Source organism: Pollicipes pollicipes, unplaced genomic scaffold (genome assembly GCF_011947565.3).
Source record: "Pollicipes pollicipes isolate AB1234 unplaced genomic scaffold, Ppol_2.1 Scaffold_2555;HRSCAF=2994_pilon_pilon_pilon, whole genome shotgun sequence".
Lineage (NCBI taxonomy): Eukaryota > Metazoa > Arthropoda > Thecostraca > Pollicipedomorpha > Pollicipedidae > Pollicipes > Pollicipes pollicipes.
In genome coordinates this window covers 11,149,217-11,165,201 of record NW_023596136.1, presented here as the reverse complement: position 1 = coordinate 11,165,201, position 15,985 = coordinate 11,149,217, and the positions used below count along the sequence as shown (strand labels likewise).

At 46.2% G+C, this 15,985-nt stretch overlaps 1 protein-coding gene across 1 annotated transcript; it reads right to left on the bottom strand.

Annotated features, from left to right (window-relative positions):
* Positions 1-2,053: 2,053 nt before the first annotated feature.
* On the bottom strand, positions 2,054-13,159 carry LOC119102310 (ketosamine-3-kinase-like). Its single transcript, XM_037225680.1, has 4 exons — positions 13,079-13,159; positions 3,972-4,134; positions 3,586-3,760; positions 2,054-2,132 (listed from the first exon to the last, which is right to left on the bottom strand). The coding sequence occupies exons 2-4, from the start codon at positions 4,126-4,128 to the stop codon at positions 2,063-2,065; spliced, it is 402 nt and encodes a 133-aa protein (XP_037081575.1). The 5' UTR covers positions 4,129-4,134; positions 13,079-13,159; the 3' UTR covers positions 2,054-2,062.
* Positions 13,160-15,985: the final 2,826 nt, after the last annotated feature.

Below are 15,985 nucleotides of genomic sequence, written 5' to 3'. Positions count from 1 at the left end.
CGCCTCCTCCGGTCCGTCGCCCTCCTCTCGCTGCCTCCTCCGGTCCGTCGCCCTCCTCTCGCTGCCTCCTCCGGTCCGTCGCCCTCCTCTCGCTGCCTCCTCCGGTCCGTCGCCCTCCTCTCGGAGGACGGCGCGCGGCTGCCTCCTCCGGTCCGTCGCCCTCCTCTCGGAGGACGGCGCGCGGCTGTCTCCTCCGGTCCGTCGCCCTCCTCTCGGAGGACGGCGCGCGGCTGTCTCCTCCGGTCCGTCGCCCTCCTCTCGGAGGACGGCTCTGGCGCGGTCCACGATCTCGGTGAGAGAGAGGGAGACTCCATCCTCGCACCAGCACGTAGCAGCTGTTTGGTCGATTCGGGCAGGCCAGCCACAGAAGCGCAGCCGACACCCTCCTCTGACAGCCCGCCAAACAGCGTCGCCAGCTGCTGCAGCTCCGCCAAATATACGTCCATGGATTCACCAGCGCGCAGCCGTCGTGCCATTAATAGCTCGAACGCTGCGAACTTGTCCACGGCGAAGGCACAACGTAGAGATTTCTTGACTTGCTCGGCGTTTCTCCTGTGCTCTGTTGATAGCTGCCGGTAAACGGCTGAGGCGCCGCATTTCAGACTCAACGGGATGATTATCGCAACATCCGCCCATGGCTGCTGCAGACTGCACACCGTCTGCACCTTCTCGAGCCAGTCAACGATATCGCCGGTGCCATCAAATTCAGGGATAAGTTTGACGTCAAAGTTGCCATGGTTAACAACCGAAATAGCTTGTAAGATAACGAAGCAAAGAAGTGCGCGGCTGACTGTATTTAAAACGTTACCGGCACCTCCCTGCCCCCCCCCCCCCCCCCCCCCTCACCGCGCCTCACCTCTATCCCACCGCCGCCGCGCCGGCCGGTCCGCGCGGCAGTCAGCTGACTCAGCAGCCAGACAGAGCTGAGGAGACGACCCACACGTATCGGCGGCCGACTCGGCGTACATACAGCACATATATCTTGAGAACTTCATCACCGAGACATCTCTAGAAGCTCACGAAACCACCTATGACGCTCTCAGACATTTACGAGACAGCTTCGCCAATCTCTTCCGCACTGCGGCTGTGAGACAAGCCGCCTGTACAGCTGAAAAGGTCCGCACTCTGGGGGTTTACAAATTGGACAACTCTACAACGAATGATACCTGCCTATCAATGATGGCCCTTTGCTAAGCGAAAAGACCTTACGGATTAGCCCACCATTTCAACTGCTGCTGCTCGGGGGGTAAAGAAGTTGCTGCCCACTAACAGGCCATATCTTGACATGTTCAAGGCGTTGACGTTCAAGGCGTTCAAGGCGTTGAGTGCGTTCGCAGCCGCTCAATATGCCTACCCAAGTCATGGAATGTTGCCTTCTCGGTGGTGTTGGAAATATCGCCATACAGCTACTACAGCTGCTCCCATAAATCTCGTAAAATAATAGCGTGGACGCAACGTCATCGTGCGCCCGGGTACACCAAAACGCTTACTACAGGGCACAGAGCTGCATGCAATTCTGAATGTCTTGTCAATATAAATGCAGCGGAAGTCCGGGCTTTTCTGAAGGGTTTTAAATCAAGCTGATTTCCTATGATCACGCAAACGTTATGGCACGGAATGCGCCGCAGCTCGCTCCGTCCCTTGGTGGTCAAGTTGGCGTGCCACGTGCAGACATGAGCCTGCAGCGAACCGGATGCGAGCAGTTTGCTGGTACGTCTAGAAGGCGCCTATGTTTGCTTTATGGTATATTGACATCAGGGGAACGGAAGCGGGTTGACAAGGAGAAATCGTCGGATTTTTTTATCGAAGTAAGCAGGAAGCACCTTGTTATCCTGCTTTTCAGCACTATGAGCTGAGAGTCTGTATGCTGACCACACACGACCTGCAATATACTAGGTTAAACGGTGTTATATTGTGAACAGAACGCCGGTGTGCGGTGGGACCCACCCAAACAATCACCACAGGACATGGCGTCTGGCCTGCGGCAACAGACACTGGACAAGCACCGCTGCGAACACGTCCGACTGCCAGGCGCAGCACCGGCCGGAAGCACGAAGTCAGATCACTGATGCTCCACCAGCGACCTCATCAGCGACAGACAGCCGCCGCGGTATTCGGTCCCGAAGTGATTCCTGAAACGGCACACCGCATTAGCGTAGAAAGGTCAGGGGTGCGCGTAGCGAGTGTCGTGTAGAAAGGTCTGTAGATATAACGTTAAGGGAGGCAAGTGTTTCATGGCCATGCACCCTACAGTGCCACTTAGAAATGGGTCTTTTGGCGGCATTTGTATAAGCAAATTTGTCATAGCCTACAGGCAGTTTCAGGGACATTGACAATTATCACCCCTAACATCGGACGTAATATAAATGGCCAACAAGTATCGGCGTGATCCGATGTCCGATTGCTAACATGTCTAACGGCTGACATTAAATTTTACTCTCGTGGGATCCACATCAGCACATAACCGAACGGGGTGGGATTGGAGGGGAGCCAGCTATGATATTGTTGGACTAAATGGAGATAGATACAAAAACAGAACACCATTAGGTATGTATTACCGTTTCGGGCAATATTTCCCAAAGTACTTTGTGGATCGAAGTGAAACGTGAAATCAGGCCTACAATCATTATTATTTCATATTTACCTACAGGTTAATTAAAATCGATTGTAGATATCAACTTGGCAAGCTTTTAAGCCATTTGCTGCAGCAAGATGCTCGGTTGAGCCACTTGACGGGAACCTGCATCAGGCAGCCTACGATAACGTGTTGACGCCTAATGGGGAATCGCTATTGACACTGATCATTAAACGTGATATCATCTAACCCATTACATTTCGATATCATGCATTCCACATAGCAAAGACCAGAGATCAACTGTGTCGGAAAACACTTCCCGAAAACGGAGCGACACATAGGGTCTAAAAGTGGATACGGCCGACTAGGTATGCTTTACAAGTGTGCATTATCAGTAGTGTAAACCGACCATCAACTTGGTTTCATGACTTATGCGGACCTCGAAATAGTATTCCTGGACAGGAAAGTGAACGAAGACATGGATCATTAACGTGGAGACGCATAACAAGCGGCAAGTGCAACACGGACCAAAGACTGGAAACGCGGCATTTTGGCATTTTGCGTTAAAAATGGAGGTTGGTGACCTGACAGTGCGCATTGACAACGTGGTATGGCACCGATAGCAGTCAAGTTTTCGACAGGAGCCTTTCCATAGAGTTTTATGAACACATTCCACTGTTTGATCCTGTACCTCAAAAGCATCACGGGTACGACGAACCAGATCAAACAACTGGGATAATTGCTTTTAGCCCTTCTTCATACCACACACCCTATCCTACACACCATCCAATCAGGCAAAAAATCCTTTGCGGAGCTTAGTAAAGCTTACCAGCCTACCACCAGTTTGTTAGTTTTCAGATTACACCATGGCAGTTCTTTGTAAAACGTCGGTCTCGGAATGGCTAAATGAATGTTGTTTGTATCACATTCATATTATTCAAAAATGGGATTGTAAGGCGTTGTTGTTAACTGAATGTAGATCCTATTTCCTGTAAGCACGTGCGACTTACCACTGATTCAGCTTCGTGAAGAGCTGGTAGAGCCGGTTTCTGGACTCGAAGCCAACCTCCTTTGGCAGCAACTCGTGGTACGCTCTGTAGAAGTCGGCTCCAAATCCCCCGAGCATCTTCGCGATTCCGAGATCGAACTCGGCGTGTCCATAGAAGGTGGCGGGATCGAACAACACTGTTGGCGCACATTTTGGTGAGTGCAGCGCAGCGGCTCAAGGCCATTTGCCGCCCCGCAAATGCAGTCACACTTGATCAAGCTTTCAGCTGGCGGAGGTCTCCCACTCACAAATACACTCACAGCCAGACAGCATAAACACCACAGAATCCAGCAACAGTATGTCTGTCACTCACGAAGGAGTGCACTTACTGTCATCGGCTCTGCTTACCTGGCTCGTGGTCCACCTCGGCCGTGTTTCCAAACCACAGGTCACCGTGCAGCAGCGCCGGCTCCACACTGATGTCTCGAAAGAATTCCGGTAGGCAGCGCAGCAGTCGCGGCCACAGTTCCGCGACCTCCCGATCGCCATAATCCCGCTCAATCATCTCGATCTAGGGTGTGACAAAAAATTTCGTCACTATTTCATTAAATGCCAGAAAAATTTTCGCGCTGTACCCCATACTTCATGATTTGTACGCGGGTAGGCAAATGTCAGGGCTCTAAATGCCATACGTACGCTCGGTGAAATAACAACCCAGAATTGACCTGTGGTAGTTCGCGTTTCTTCATGAGACCGGTGGGGTCAATATTACGGTATTGGCTTGTGCCGGATATGGTGGTGTTGGTACGAGTACTGACGACGTACGCTCGTTGTCTTCCTGTTCGCATCGTTTTGTTTGCCTTCTGCCTCCTGCCGCAGCTGCGGCCAAGGGGCTTTCCCGTTCTTTTCTTCTTGTTGACTCTTCGATGTTCTTCCACTGCATTCTTTCTCAAGCACACTTATGGTCACTTCCGGCGTATCTTAGCTTTACTCCCTTTCTAAGCGGGGGAGCGTAAGATACGCGAAACTGCTCCCCAAGACAGCTCCCCAAGACAGCTCCCCAAGACAGCTCCCCAAGACACTGGCACCGACTGAACCCTGGCCTCTGGCGCGGATTGCTCCGTCACAGATGATCGAGCCGATACTGAACCAAGCACGTCTGCACCTTGCCACGATGTCGACTGTCACACGGGCACAGAAACGGTCATCAGATCTGCCGCTGCCGTGTCTGGTTCCGCTTCCTACTCCCGCTCGTCTCGCGGCCCGCGGTGCCGTCTTTGGTTCCGCTTCCTACTCCCGCTCGTCTCGCGGCCCATGGTGTCGTCTCTGGTTCCGTTTCTTACTCCCACTCGTCTCGCGGCCCACAGCGCTGCCTCGGCCCATCGGTCGTCGAGCTTTCATGCTGACCCTTGGACGTCTGCTTGCAACGGATGCTGTCCACCTCTGAAAAACTCCTGAACTTCTCAGCTCGCACCCTGCCGTGCAACCGTGAGACGAAGACGTGCCATTCAGAAAAACGAGGCTTCGTAGCCTTTCAAGAAAGTGCAGGCTATTTGCCGTCCGACTCAGGATTGAAGACCCAGCAAATGGCTCCGCTATTACCGAAACTCAGAACCACGCCCTCACAAAATCACTGCATGGCATATTGGGGACGCCCCGGCGCGCGGCCACGACCCCGGCTCCGAACCCCAGCGTGACCAGTTCCACAGGCTATGGCTTGAGCACTACCAGGTCGGTCCCAGCGGCTGCATCCCCGCGGCCAGCCGCTCATGGCTCGGGCCCGCACGCAGACCGTCGACCCGTTCGGCTATTTATTGTCGCCATGGGCAGGACACCCCCAATGTCTCATGGCCGGCAACTGCCCCCCTTCCCCCCCCCCGCCCCACCCCCCGGTCGCGATGGCATCGTGCACGACCCGCCACTGACGACACCTGCAGGTGCTGGCGTTGCCTGTCTGAAATTACAACAGTGTATAGCGTACCGAGGACTGGTCAGCAAATGGACTGAAGCAACATCGTTCTTCTTCTCATTTGCAACGGTCAGTGCAGCAAAGGAAGCTTGTTGTTTTGCCAAAGGATCCCTTAAATTTTTTGTTAGCTCATTACACAGATGTGAGCGTGGTAAGACTCGAGGAGACCACCGCCAGCTTGTTACAGCCTTGTATGTTCCTCACATTAACAATTCCCTTTGCATGAGGTAACGCGCACTTTCTGTCTGTACGCATGCGAAATTGAGACATAGTTCCATGTATCAATTTAGCCACGTTAAGACAAGGCTGACCTTATGAGGAGTTCAAATGAACTGGGAGGACAATTTTGAACCGCTTTTTTGTATTCGGTGCTTTCAACGGCCACCGCCTATTTTGGAACCGTGGCTCACGTGGGGTGGACTACCGAGGCTATAAGATCGAAGACTTTCTCGTCATTAATCTATTAAGCTGAGTAACACCGTTTGAGCGCTCATTTTTACAGATGGTAAGCCAAATTAATTGGCTACAAAATCCTACAAAAAATATCAGCTTTTTATATTTATCTAATTACTTTTATCTTTCTAGGTATCATACGAATGTGATACTTAATTGCGGCTTCTTTTCTGACTATCTGTAAAGATACCACGCATTGCTTAAAGTGCAAGCCAATTTCTCTGCAAAATGCTTCATCTGCAAACTTGGACATATTTCATGCATAAACTGGATTAACTTGCCAGCGGCTCAAACATGTTTCATATGCGCCCAGAAGTCAACAGCTCATATGGAATGAAAGAGACAATTTAAAGCACGGGACTTATTTTTGTTGCCATTTTTGCCCTGTTAAAACCCCATCTAGCCGTTTTTAGTTTATGGCGGGCTCGATATTGATAAATCTAATCCATTCCAGTTTCGCTACCTCACCACGTTGCATTATCCCGATGTACATGGTTTTTGGACAGACCTGGCGCAGCTAATATAGACATGTTTGGTATCAAGATTCTGCCCTTGTTTTTATGCAGACCTCCTCATACTTATTTTGCATTTCCATCTTGTAGTTGGTGGGCATGACTGATTTTATATTTTGAGGGTGGGTTCGGTAATCCTGTTCGTAAGCAAAGCAAGCAAAAGCCATTGTGGGGGACCAGATAGGAGCCTGTCTTTAAAAACAGGGGTAAGTTTTTCTTATGAAGCACCTGACTGCTACCTTTGCCTGCTTTCAACACATGATTTGCGACCAGATTTGGTCATTTTCTGTTTTAATCCATCGAGCTTTTTTCATAAGACAAATAATCAAACCACAAGATATGTAATGGAGCTATTTTGTTTCACAAGCTTGATAACTTCTCTCAAATTTGATGAAGTGGTCCCTCATGTCTGCTTTAACAGGATGTTGTCCATAGTAACTACGGTTGGCTGACTTGCAAATGCCTGTACTGTGGATATGCACCATGTTTTTCACAGGAATATTTTAGGCTGCATAGCAATTGCAATATGAGGTAGATATCAGTTTTTAGGAAATAGCCAGACCATCCCATTTAAAATGTGAGGCAAACATCTTAAACTTTATAATTAAATGCGGTTATATACAAAAACTGGTTTTGTGACCATTTGCAAGCCATGTTATATGTGGGGAAGAGACGTTGCTTGTGGAGGATATCCGCTATTGCCCTTGACAGAGGCTAACCATAACGATCAGGATAAGTTGTTCAAAGTGATTTGAGGGGTTTTGACTGGTGTCTTGTCAGCTTTGTCTGGTGTCAACAAGCTGACACAAATGAATTGAAACAAAACAACTGAAACCAGCCAAAAAATAAATTTCATCCTTTTTCACATCTGCTGCTGTCAAGAAATAGGTGAGGTGAGTTAAGGTGATGTAAAACATATGGGCTACTTTAAGTTATGTTAAGCTGGTCAATCGCATGACAAGTGGTCGAAGAAATTTTGTGAGGATCAGTGACTCACAAATGCTGATATGCAAATAGTTTAGGCAGGATGATATGAGGTGAGGCTTCTTTAAGCTGGGCTTAGTTAGGCTGCTTTCATGGCAACAACCATCAGTATTTTATAAGAAACAGTAATATCATATGTGTATTTCTTGATCCCATCTGAGCAGATGCCAGAGGCATGTCTGTTGGGTTTTACTTGATGATGCGTTGATGTGCTGTAGTCCGAAGGTTTTTTGTTTGGATGCTTAATGCTTGTTGCATTTTTGTTGTTGTTTTGCTGTTGAACTCCTTTGCTTTGTTTTGCGTTAAAGAATCCCGTGGAAGTTAAGTGCAAAATACGGCAAAGTGCAGCTCATGCACCTCAGGAGATGCCGTTGCCGGACGAACTCGTGCATTCGGCACAATTTTCACACGATGTGTCAAAGGCTTGGAAAATGTGCATGGCCTTTTGAGCATAAGCTCCATCAAAGTGCGCGCCGGTTGTGCGCACTTTGACTATCTAAAGGTTAGAAATTCATATCAATGGATGGCTGAGGTGGATCGCATCCATTAACACTGCAGCGGTAACGATAAAATCACTCTAACCGCTACAGGACGTCGCGTAACTGGGACAGCGATATTTTTATTTTGGCGCAACCGAGAACGTAACTCCTGCGGCTCCCGATGAAAGATTTGTTCCGACATTTTTGTGCAAACCTGCGCGGTTCTGACGTTCTAGGAGAACACCTGAACAGTACCACTAAAAAATCGAATGAAGCAGTGCAGTCTTGCGAGCGCCTAAGTCAATTACCCGCCGAACTGTGCGCAAGCGGTACAAACACTCCGATACACAACAGGCCCTGGCCAAATTGTTTATGAACGAACTTGAGGATAAACAATCAGCTAGCGAACTGCTTCGCCAGTAGCCTTTGACTTTGAACACCGCTTTATATAGCGCATTCATGAAAGACAAATTTTACAGGCAAATACAGATGCGGAACAGAGAGGAGCCGATGGAAATCGATCTGGTTAAACTAGCCACAGACCCCTTTCAGAAAAAATCGAACAGCTCACGGAAACTGACATTATTCTAGTAGTTAGAATGGAGCAAGCGAACCAAACGAAAGCGCTTCATGGAGTGCAACCACCACAAGCGAGCCAGTACACGCAGACGCCTCAAAACCAGAACCAGAGACGCTTTATGCCACAACCTCCCCCTCCCATCCCCTGGATAAGGTAGACCATATTCATCAACGCCACGAAAAAAATTCAGGGACACAAACTTATCACGGGCCAGATCCAAGGTTGCATAGAGATAGCCCGGCACGACCTGATATCAGTTTACTGACGATCATAGGCTAATTTGTCATTGTTGCCACATTCCAGGCCACATTCAACGCGTGTGTCGCAAGTATACTGCGCATCTACGCAGACATGTGAAGGGGAACATCCGGAAACTAGTAGGACTTCCATCCAGCCGAGAAAGTGAGATTGTAACATAGCTGTGAGCAAGGAATAGAATGGCGGAACTCAATTTTCGCTGATAAGCGATAAACTGTTAAAATCATGTGACGATGCTTTGATAAATGAAACGTGTCAGGAAAAAGTACCTTTAGTGCTTGCTTCAAGCCACTGACTGAAAGTAACACAAATAGTAAAAATTCGAATTGCATTGGGTAAACCCAGAATGTACAATTCATTCTTTGTAGCTACATGAATAGGTCACGACATGATTTTAGGTGTAGACTTTCTCAGTGGAAGAAAAGCTCTCCTTGACTTTGATTATCAGCTATTGGAAATTGGTGTAGCCTTATTTCCACTAACGCAAAAGGAAAACGGTCAAGAAGAGGAAATTAATTTCATAAGATTGTCAGAAAACGTCCATTTGTATCCTAGATCATCAGCTCAAATCGAATATCAACCATGCCAAAATAAGACTGCTGTAAAACAGTTTATTCTGACCCAACTTACTTACTTCCCATACTTTGAAGATGAACCTGGAATTCTCTTACCAAATGCATTCGTTCAAATGTCCAAAAACAAAAACGTTCCCTGGGTAAACGTGAGTGAGACAGGCAGGCATTTTTACGTTCGAAAAGACCAAATTTTGGGCAAAGCGTCCAATTTCAAAACAGAAAATCAGGTTTAAGTCAATCAGGTAGAAGCAGAAACAACCAATAATATTCACAGTCAAACATCTAGTTGAAAATGTTCAATTTAGCGCGCATTTCAGAAGAACGACACATACATCTTAAACCACAGTTTGGATGCCTTCGTGGTAAAAGATTCGGAAGTAACGACTACCCATGTCTGCGAAATACTAATAAACATGCAAAAAAATCACCTGTTAAGCAAAAACCATGCATAATTTTTTTACCCAAAAAGTGATCTCGAATAAACATGTGGATGATATGCTGAAAGCAGGTATCCTTTGCCGAACCTCGCCGTGGCTATCACCTGTGGTTGTATTGCCAAAAAAGGATGGCTCACATCGAATTTGTGTAACCCTCAGAAAATTGAACGTCATAACCAAAGTACCCGCCTCCAGCATACCTAACGCCGAAGGTATCATTCACTCGTCAGGAAAGCCTAAATTTCGCAACTATCTGGGCTTAAAAGCCGGATTTGGGTAAGATCCGATCAAAAAGCAAGATAAAGGAAAATCCGCTTTTGGTACGGATACAGGTGTTTTGAATACATTCCATGACTTTTGGTTTGGCTAGTTTCCCAGCAGTGTTCCAAAACCTGATAAATGTCGTTTTTAGCAATGTCAAATCATTGGCAGTTGTCTTCATCGACGACATTATTATCCATATCGCCACTTCTGACGAACGTTTGCAACACCTCGAGACAGCATTTGACCGAATGCGACGCGCAAACCTTTACCTCAAAATACCAAAGTGCGAATTCCTAAAAGACAAGCTAATTTTTTGGGACACGCACTTTCAAACGAAGGAATTAGCGTGGACCCAAACAAAGTCAAAGTCGTCAACAATATGCAACCGCCTCGAAACCTTAGTCAAGCCCTTGGATTTGTTGGAGTGGCACATTATTACTGGAAGTACGTGCCACAGCTCATTGAAATTGCGAGAATTTTCATAACACTCACGAGAAAGAATGCGAGATTTGAATGAAGTGATCAAACGCAGTATGTATTTGATACTCTCGAGACGATATTGGTGGAATCACCAGTCTTGGCTTTTCCGGAGGTCACCCAACCTTTCTTGATATGTGCAGACGCTCCGCAATACGCTTTAGGTGCAGTGCTGATGCAAAAACAAGAGGATCAAGAGAAAGTGATGCAGTACGTATTGCATCAATCTACGGATGCACAAAAGAAATGGCCGACTATAGAACGCGAAGCGTTCGTTATAGTGTATAGCTAACAAAAACGTCGCCCTGTCATTTTAGGTACCAAGCGTACGATCTCTACAGACTATAACCCCCTGAAACACATTTTTACAAGCGAAATGCAGAATTCTCGAGTACAGCGATGGGCTATGATAATGAATGAATACGGCTGCAATAATGAGCACATCAATGGTGCAAAAATGCTACCGCAGGTATTCGCTCTGGACTTCCGAACTCGAATCAAGTGGAAAATTTATCGGACGGTGAATGACTAGGTCGGTATGACCAACAGGCCGTCACTTTATAAATTAACGCGATCGACAATGCTCAGATACAAAACAAGTGTGCAGAGGATGCTCCGTATACCGAAGGTGTTGCTATGTCCTCGACAGACGCTGTGCTCCGGAGGACATAAAAGGATGAGCCCTTGTTAGAAAAACATCCTTCAATAACTACTGGAGGAAACGATGATAAAGTAAAAGGATATTACATAGAGGATGACTTACTGTACCATTTAGCGTCAGATACCAAAGCGCGTCCCTTGATCCATGCTCAACTAGTAATTCCTGAAAAAAATTCAGGTATATCATCCTTTGGGAGGCGCAGGCTGGATAATTAGGGGGACACCTAGGCATCGAGAAGACCACTGACAAGGTCATGAAATCGTTTTTTTGGCCAGACATGTTAAAAGAGATTAACACATATGTCCAAACTTGTGAGAAGTGTAAGATAAAAAAACTCAAAAAGGAAAGACGCCTGTTACAAGACATGCCAACGCCAAGTCCTTCCATGACTGACGTCAGCATTGATTTAATAGGACCCCTTACGATCTCCTCAAAAGGAAACGTTTGCGTTTGCACAATAGTTGGCTTATTCTCTGGATGGCCGGAATTCCATTCAATAAATAAATAAAAAATGCGGACAAAATAGCCCGAAAACTCTTGGACAAAGTCATGCCCCGCCATGGATGTCCTCGGTCAATTCTGAACGATCAGGGAACAACATTTTGCAGTGCAGTTATAGACACTGTCAACAAATGGTAAGGAATAGCTAGGATACGTGCGAGTAGCTACCACGGTCAAACCAACGGAAAACGGAAAGATTCCGAGGTATTGAAAGAGATGATTGTAAAAAAGCTTAATGAAAATCACACGGAGTGGGAACGGATACTTCAACCGTGTCTAGACGCTTGCAGGGTTAACAAAAGCGAAACGGCTAAATACTCGCCGCACTTTCTCAAGTATGGCCGAGATCTAATTTTGCCTGCAGACACCTTGATGCATCCTAGTTATAAATGCTATGGCAACGAGTATGTTCCCCAAATGTTTGAAAATATCCACCACGCATTCAAACATGTCACAGAAAACACTCAACAAACATGGGATCACAACAAAAAGTCAGTTGACAAAAATGCTCAAGCTTCCTCAATCTAAACTGGTCCATATTATTACTACCATACCAAGGTCAAAATAAAGGATTCATCAAACTTCACTTTGCACTGGTGGCCTTACTTATGCATTGTTGCCAAAACTGGAAAAGAAAGCTAAGTGATTAAAAACATGGCAACCCATAAAACTAAGCTAGTTTATTCAGAAAGGCTTCGAATTAAGGATATTAATGACGTTTGAAAAATAAATTACGACACTGTGAAATACCTCATTGAAATTCGCATGAAACATGAACTCATCAGCGGTATATTACCCGTGAAAACAGCGAGATCCAAATATGCCTGCGTACCGAGCTGCCATTCTATCAACTGCATGAGCCTGCATACTCCATGGCATCTCCCAGGTCATGCCTGGTAGCCCTGTTTCGGAAAGAAGAGGCATTAATCCATCATTTATATGCTCCAGTGGTGTACCATAGCAACCACGATCCGAAAGGATATTATCTTCGGACATGGCCGGTGGATACTGGTTTTCACCAAACCTTTTAGACTTACTACGCTTTGCGCCGCAAACCAGACCAGTCAAACCTTTATAATTCGCGATAGAGTAAACCTACTGGAACTTGATGCGGAGCGTTCAGCCTCCAGCGACACACTTTTTTGACTCCATATTCTTTGGCAAATCTCAACTTCAGCTACCGCAGTTCCACGTAAATGCCATACTTACCGATCATCTGGCTCTCGCCTTGGAACGCCTCTCTTCATCCATGGGCCTTGGTTTCGTCATCACTGGCTGCTGTGCCTTGTGTTACACTTCCAGTCATTAGAAGCCCGATCCTGTACCTCGCCCGACGCACAGAAGCCATCATAACACACTACGTACCTGCGCCTCGTACCTGCGGCTGCAGTTTGACGCGCGTCATGAACTCCAGCCAGTCGCCGTGCCACGTATTGGCCTGGCGGATCCGGCCGGCATACGTGGGCACGTGGAAACCAAACTGCCGGCTCGCGTGGGCTGCCTGAGGGGGAGTGTCAACACTCGAATCAGATGGACCGAAGAGGAAAAGTGTTGACAAGGCTGAGCGGTGTTTCTCTGGTGTTTCTGCTTAAAACGAAAATACACACGTCACCAGAACATCGTATGATGCGGCTAAGAGCTTTGGCTCACACGTAACGCATACCTAGATTTGTGGTGTGTCCTTTTTGCTCATTACGAGGTAACATTTTGAGTTGATATAACGACATAAGGCGATGCACTGTTTCGCGTATATGTCTATATATATACATGCACATATATATATATATATATATATATATATATATATATATATATATATATATATATATATATGGTGTGTGTGTGTGTGTGTGTGTGTGTGTGTGTGTGTGTGTGTGTGTGTGTGTGTGTGTGTGTGTGTGTGTGTGTGTGTGTGTGTGTGTGTGTGTGTGTGTGTGTGTGTGTGTGTGTGTGTGTGTGTGTGTGTGTGTGTGTGTGTGTGTGTGTGTGTGTTCGACTAAAAATGATCGTTGACTCGACATTGATGAGCTTTTTATGCAACGTTCTAGTTTCCGGGCTTTTGACTTAGCACTACTGTTTAGATTAAAGATCGTTCTTACAAAATCGCCCGTATGTTCGTCGCGCTTTGCATTATTTCATTTTCGGAGCAGACTCCATGACGCAAAACAAATAAGTTCTTAGTATAAAAGGATGAAAATTGCGCACTTACATTGGAAAACATCTTTTAGGACGGAAAACACAAATGAAGCACGGCGAATTGAGGTAACACTGAATGTCATTTTTAGTTTGATACATATACAATACACTCCTAATGGGAGCACTACAAAGACAGAAGCATGTTGCCACAATCACATCTATAGTGCTCACCGGCCACCACATAATAATTCAAGGTTGTACAAGAATTTGTTTGTCCGTGTAAGGCTGGGGAGAGCTCGTTAATAAATCTACTTTCCCAGCTTTGAAGGCGTCTTCTTTCGTTGCAAGCCCGTAAAATGTCAATGTTGTCTGTCAGTTGTCGTATCAATGTCCTCTTCTATTCGTGTCGCATGTGGTCCATAGGTGCCCCGTCACGTAAGTGCATTGCCAGGCGTCGTGAGAGAGTCGTTGTGGTCACACCAAGGTAGGGTATGGAACCAAGTTTGCAGCCTTCGATGTTGCATTTGAGTTACCACATTTCATTGGTGCATTTCAGTTTGTTGGGTTTATCTGGGATGTTTCTCATAAGCAAGTCGGAGATTTTCTTATTGCGATAATCAACTATATTGGGATATCGGGAGCTTTGAGAAAAAAAAGAAATCATCATTCGGCGGACGGACAGATCATCGCTCCACGTACTGCTTGACAAAAATAAACATTGTGAGAAACTCAACTGTATCTTGAACAGTGTTTAGAAGCTTCGGTGCATCGCAAAAGATCAAACAGACAAGCCCAACACTAGGCTTAGCAAACTTATCACTGCTGCCAATGCCGCTGTTAATAGCATACCCTTTTTCAAGAGAGCGGGTGAATTTGCGTCTGGTTATGCTTATGGGTCTGTAAAAGCTCACAGAAATGGCAACCCCTCGTCCATTGATGTTCCAGATCCCTTCACCAGTCTATAGAATTACAAACCGTTTTAATGGTCTTCTGACCACATATTTTCCCATGTTCTCCAGGTTATCGTCAGCGGATGAGTTTACTGATATAGTGCGATCTCGTCAACCTAAGGGTCTACGACCCTGTTTAGATTTTAAAAATGTAATAACAAACTTGCCCATTGGAACAGTCATATCCATCATCCTTGGCCGCGTGTAGAATCTTGACGAACTTCCTCCTCTCAAAATATAGGAAGCACCTTCTTGGACAATTACTAAAAGCCTGCAGGCTGGAAGTTCCTTTCCGCAGGCCTGATGGGCGAATGTGTTGTCAAATTGAGGGAGTTGCGATGGGCTCACCTCTATGAACTTTATTCGCAAGTTTTTTATGGGACATGTAGAAGCCGACACAATGCAAAATGACAACATAAGACCGGACAGTTACTGTCGCTACGTAGAATATATTTTTGTTGAGTTTAGGGACATCGATCAACCAGAATGTGTCATAAACACCTTTAAAGAGCAGTCTGGCTTAAATTTACCAAAATCAGTGTGCAAGACATATTACCCTGTCTTGACATGACTGTTCATGGACAAGAACAGCGATTCGGTACGACTGTACACCGAAAGCAGACCAACAAATGACGGTGCTTAAATGCTGGCAGTGAGTGTCCTTGACTTTACAAAATCAGCGTTACAATGTCATTTATTAGACGTGCATTCAAGCACTGCTCTGACTGGACAGGATTGCATTCGGAATTGGTCCGAACCAGACAGATATTGGTAAACAACTTTTTTTCAAATTCTAACGTTGAAAGCGAAATACAGTGACATATTACAAGACAATTTGACGGCCAACCAGGACAAGACAACCAACCAACTGTCGACTGTCTTATCAAAATAAAATCACTTCCGCCCACAGATAAGACAAAGAAGCTCTACGGGAAATCATCTCTGGACATGTAAAGGCAAGAACGGCCACAAAATAAACCTTGTCATCTATTATCGTAAAAAGAAAATCTCCAACTTTCTTATGTGAAACAGCCCAGACAGACCCGACAAACTAAGATACACCAATGTAGTATTGCAACATCGAATGCTGCAAATTTCGTTCCATACCCTACATCGGTGTGACCACAACGACTCTCTCACTGCGCTTTAAAATGCACTTACGTGACGGGGCACCTGTGGACAACAT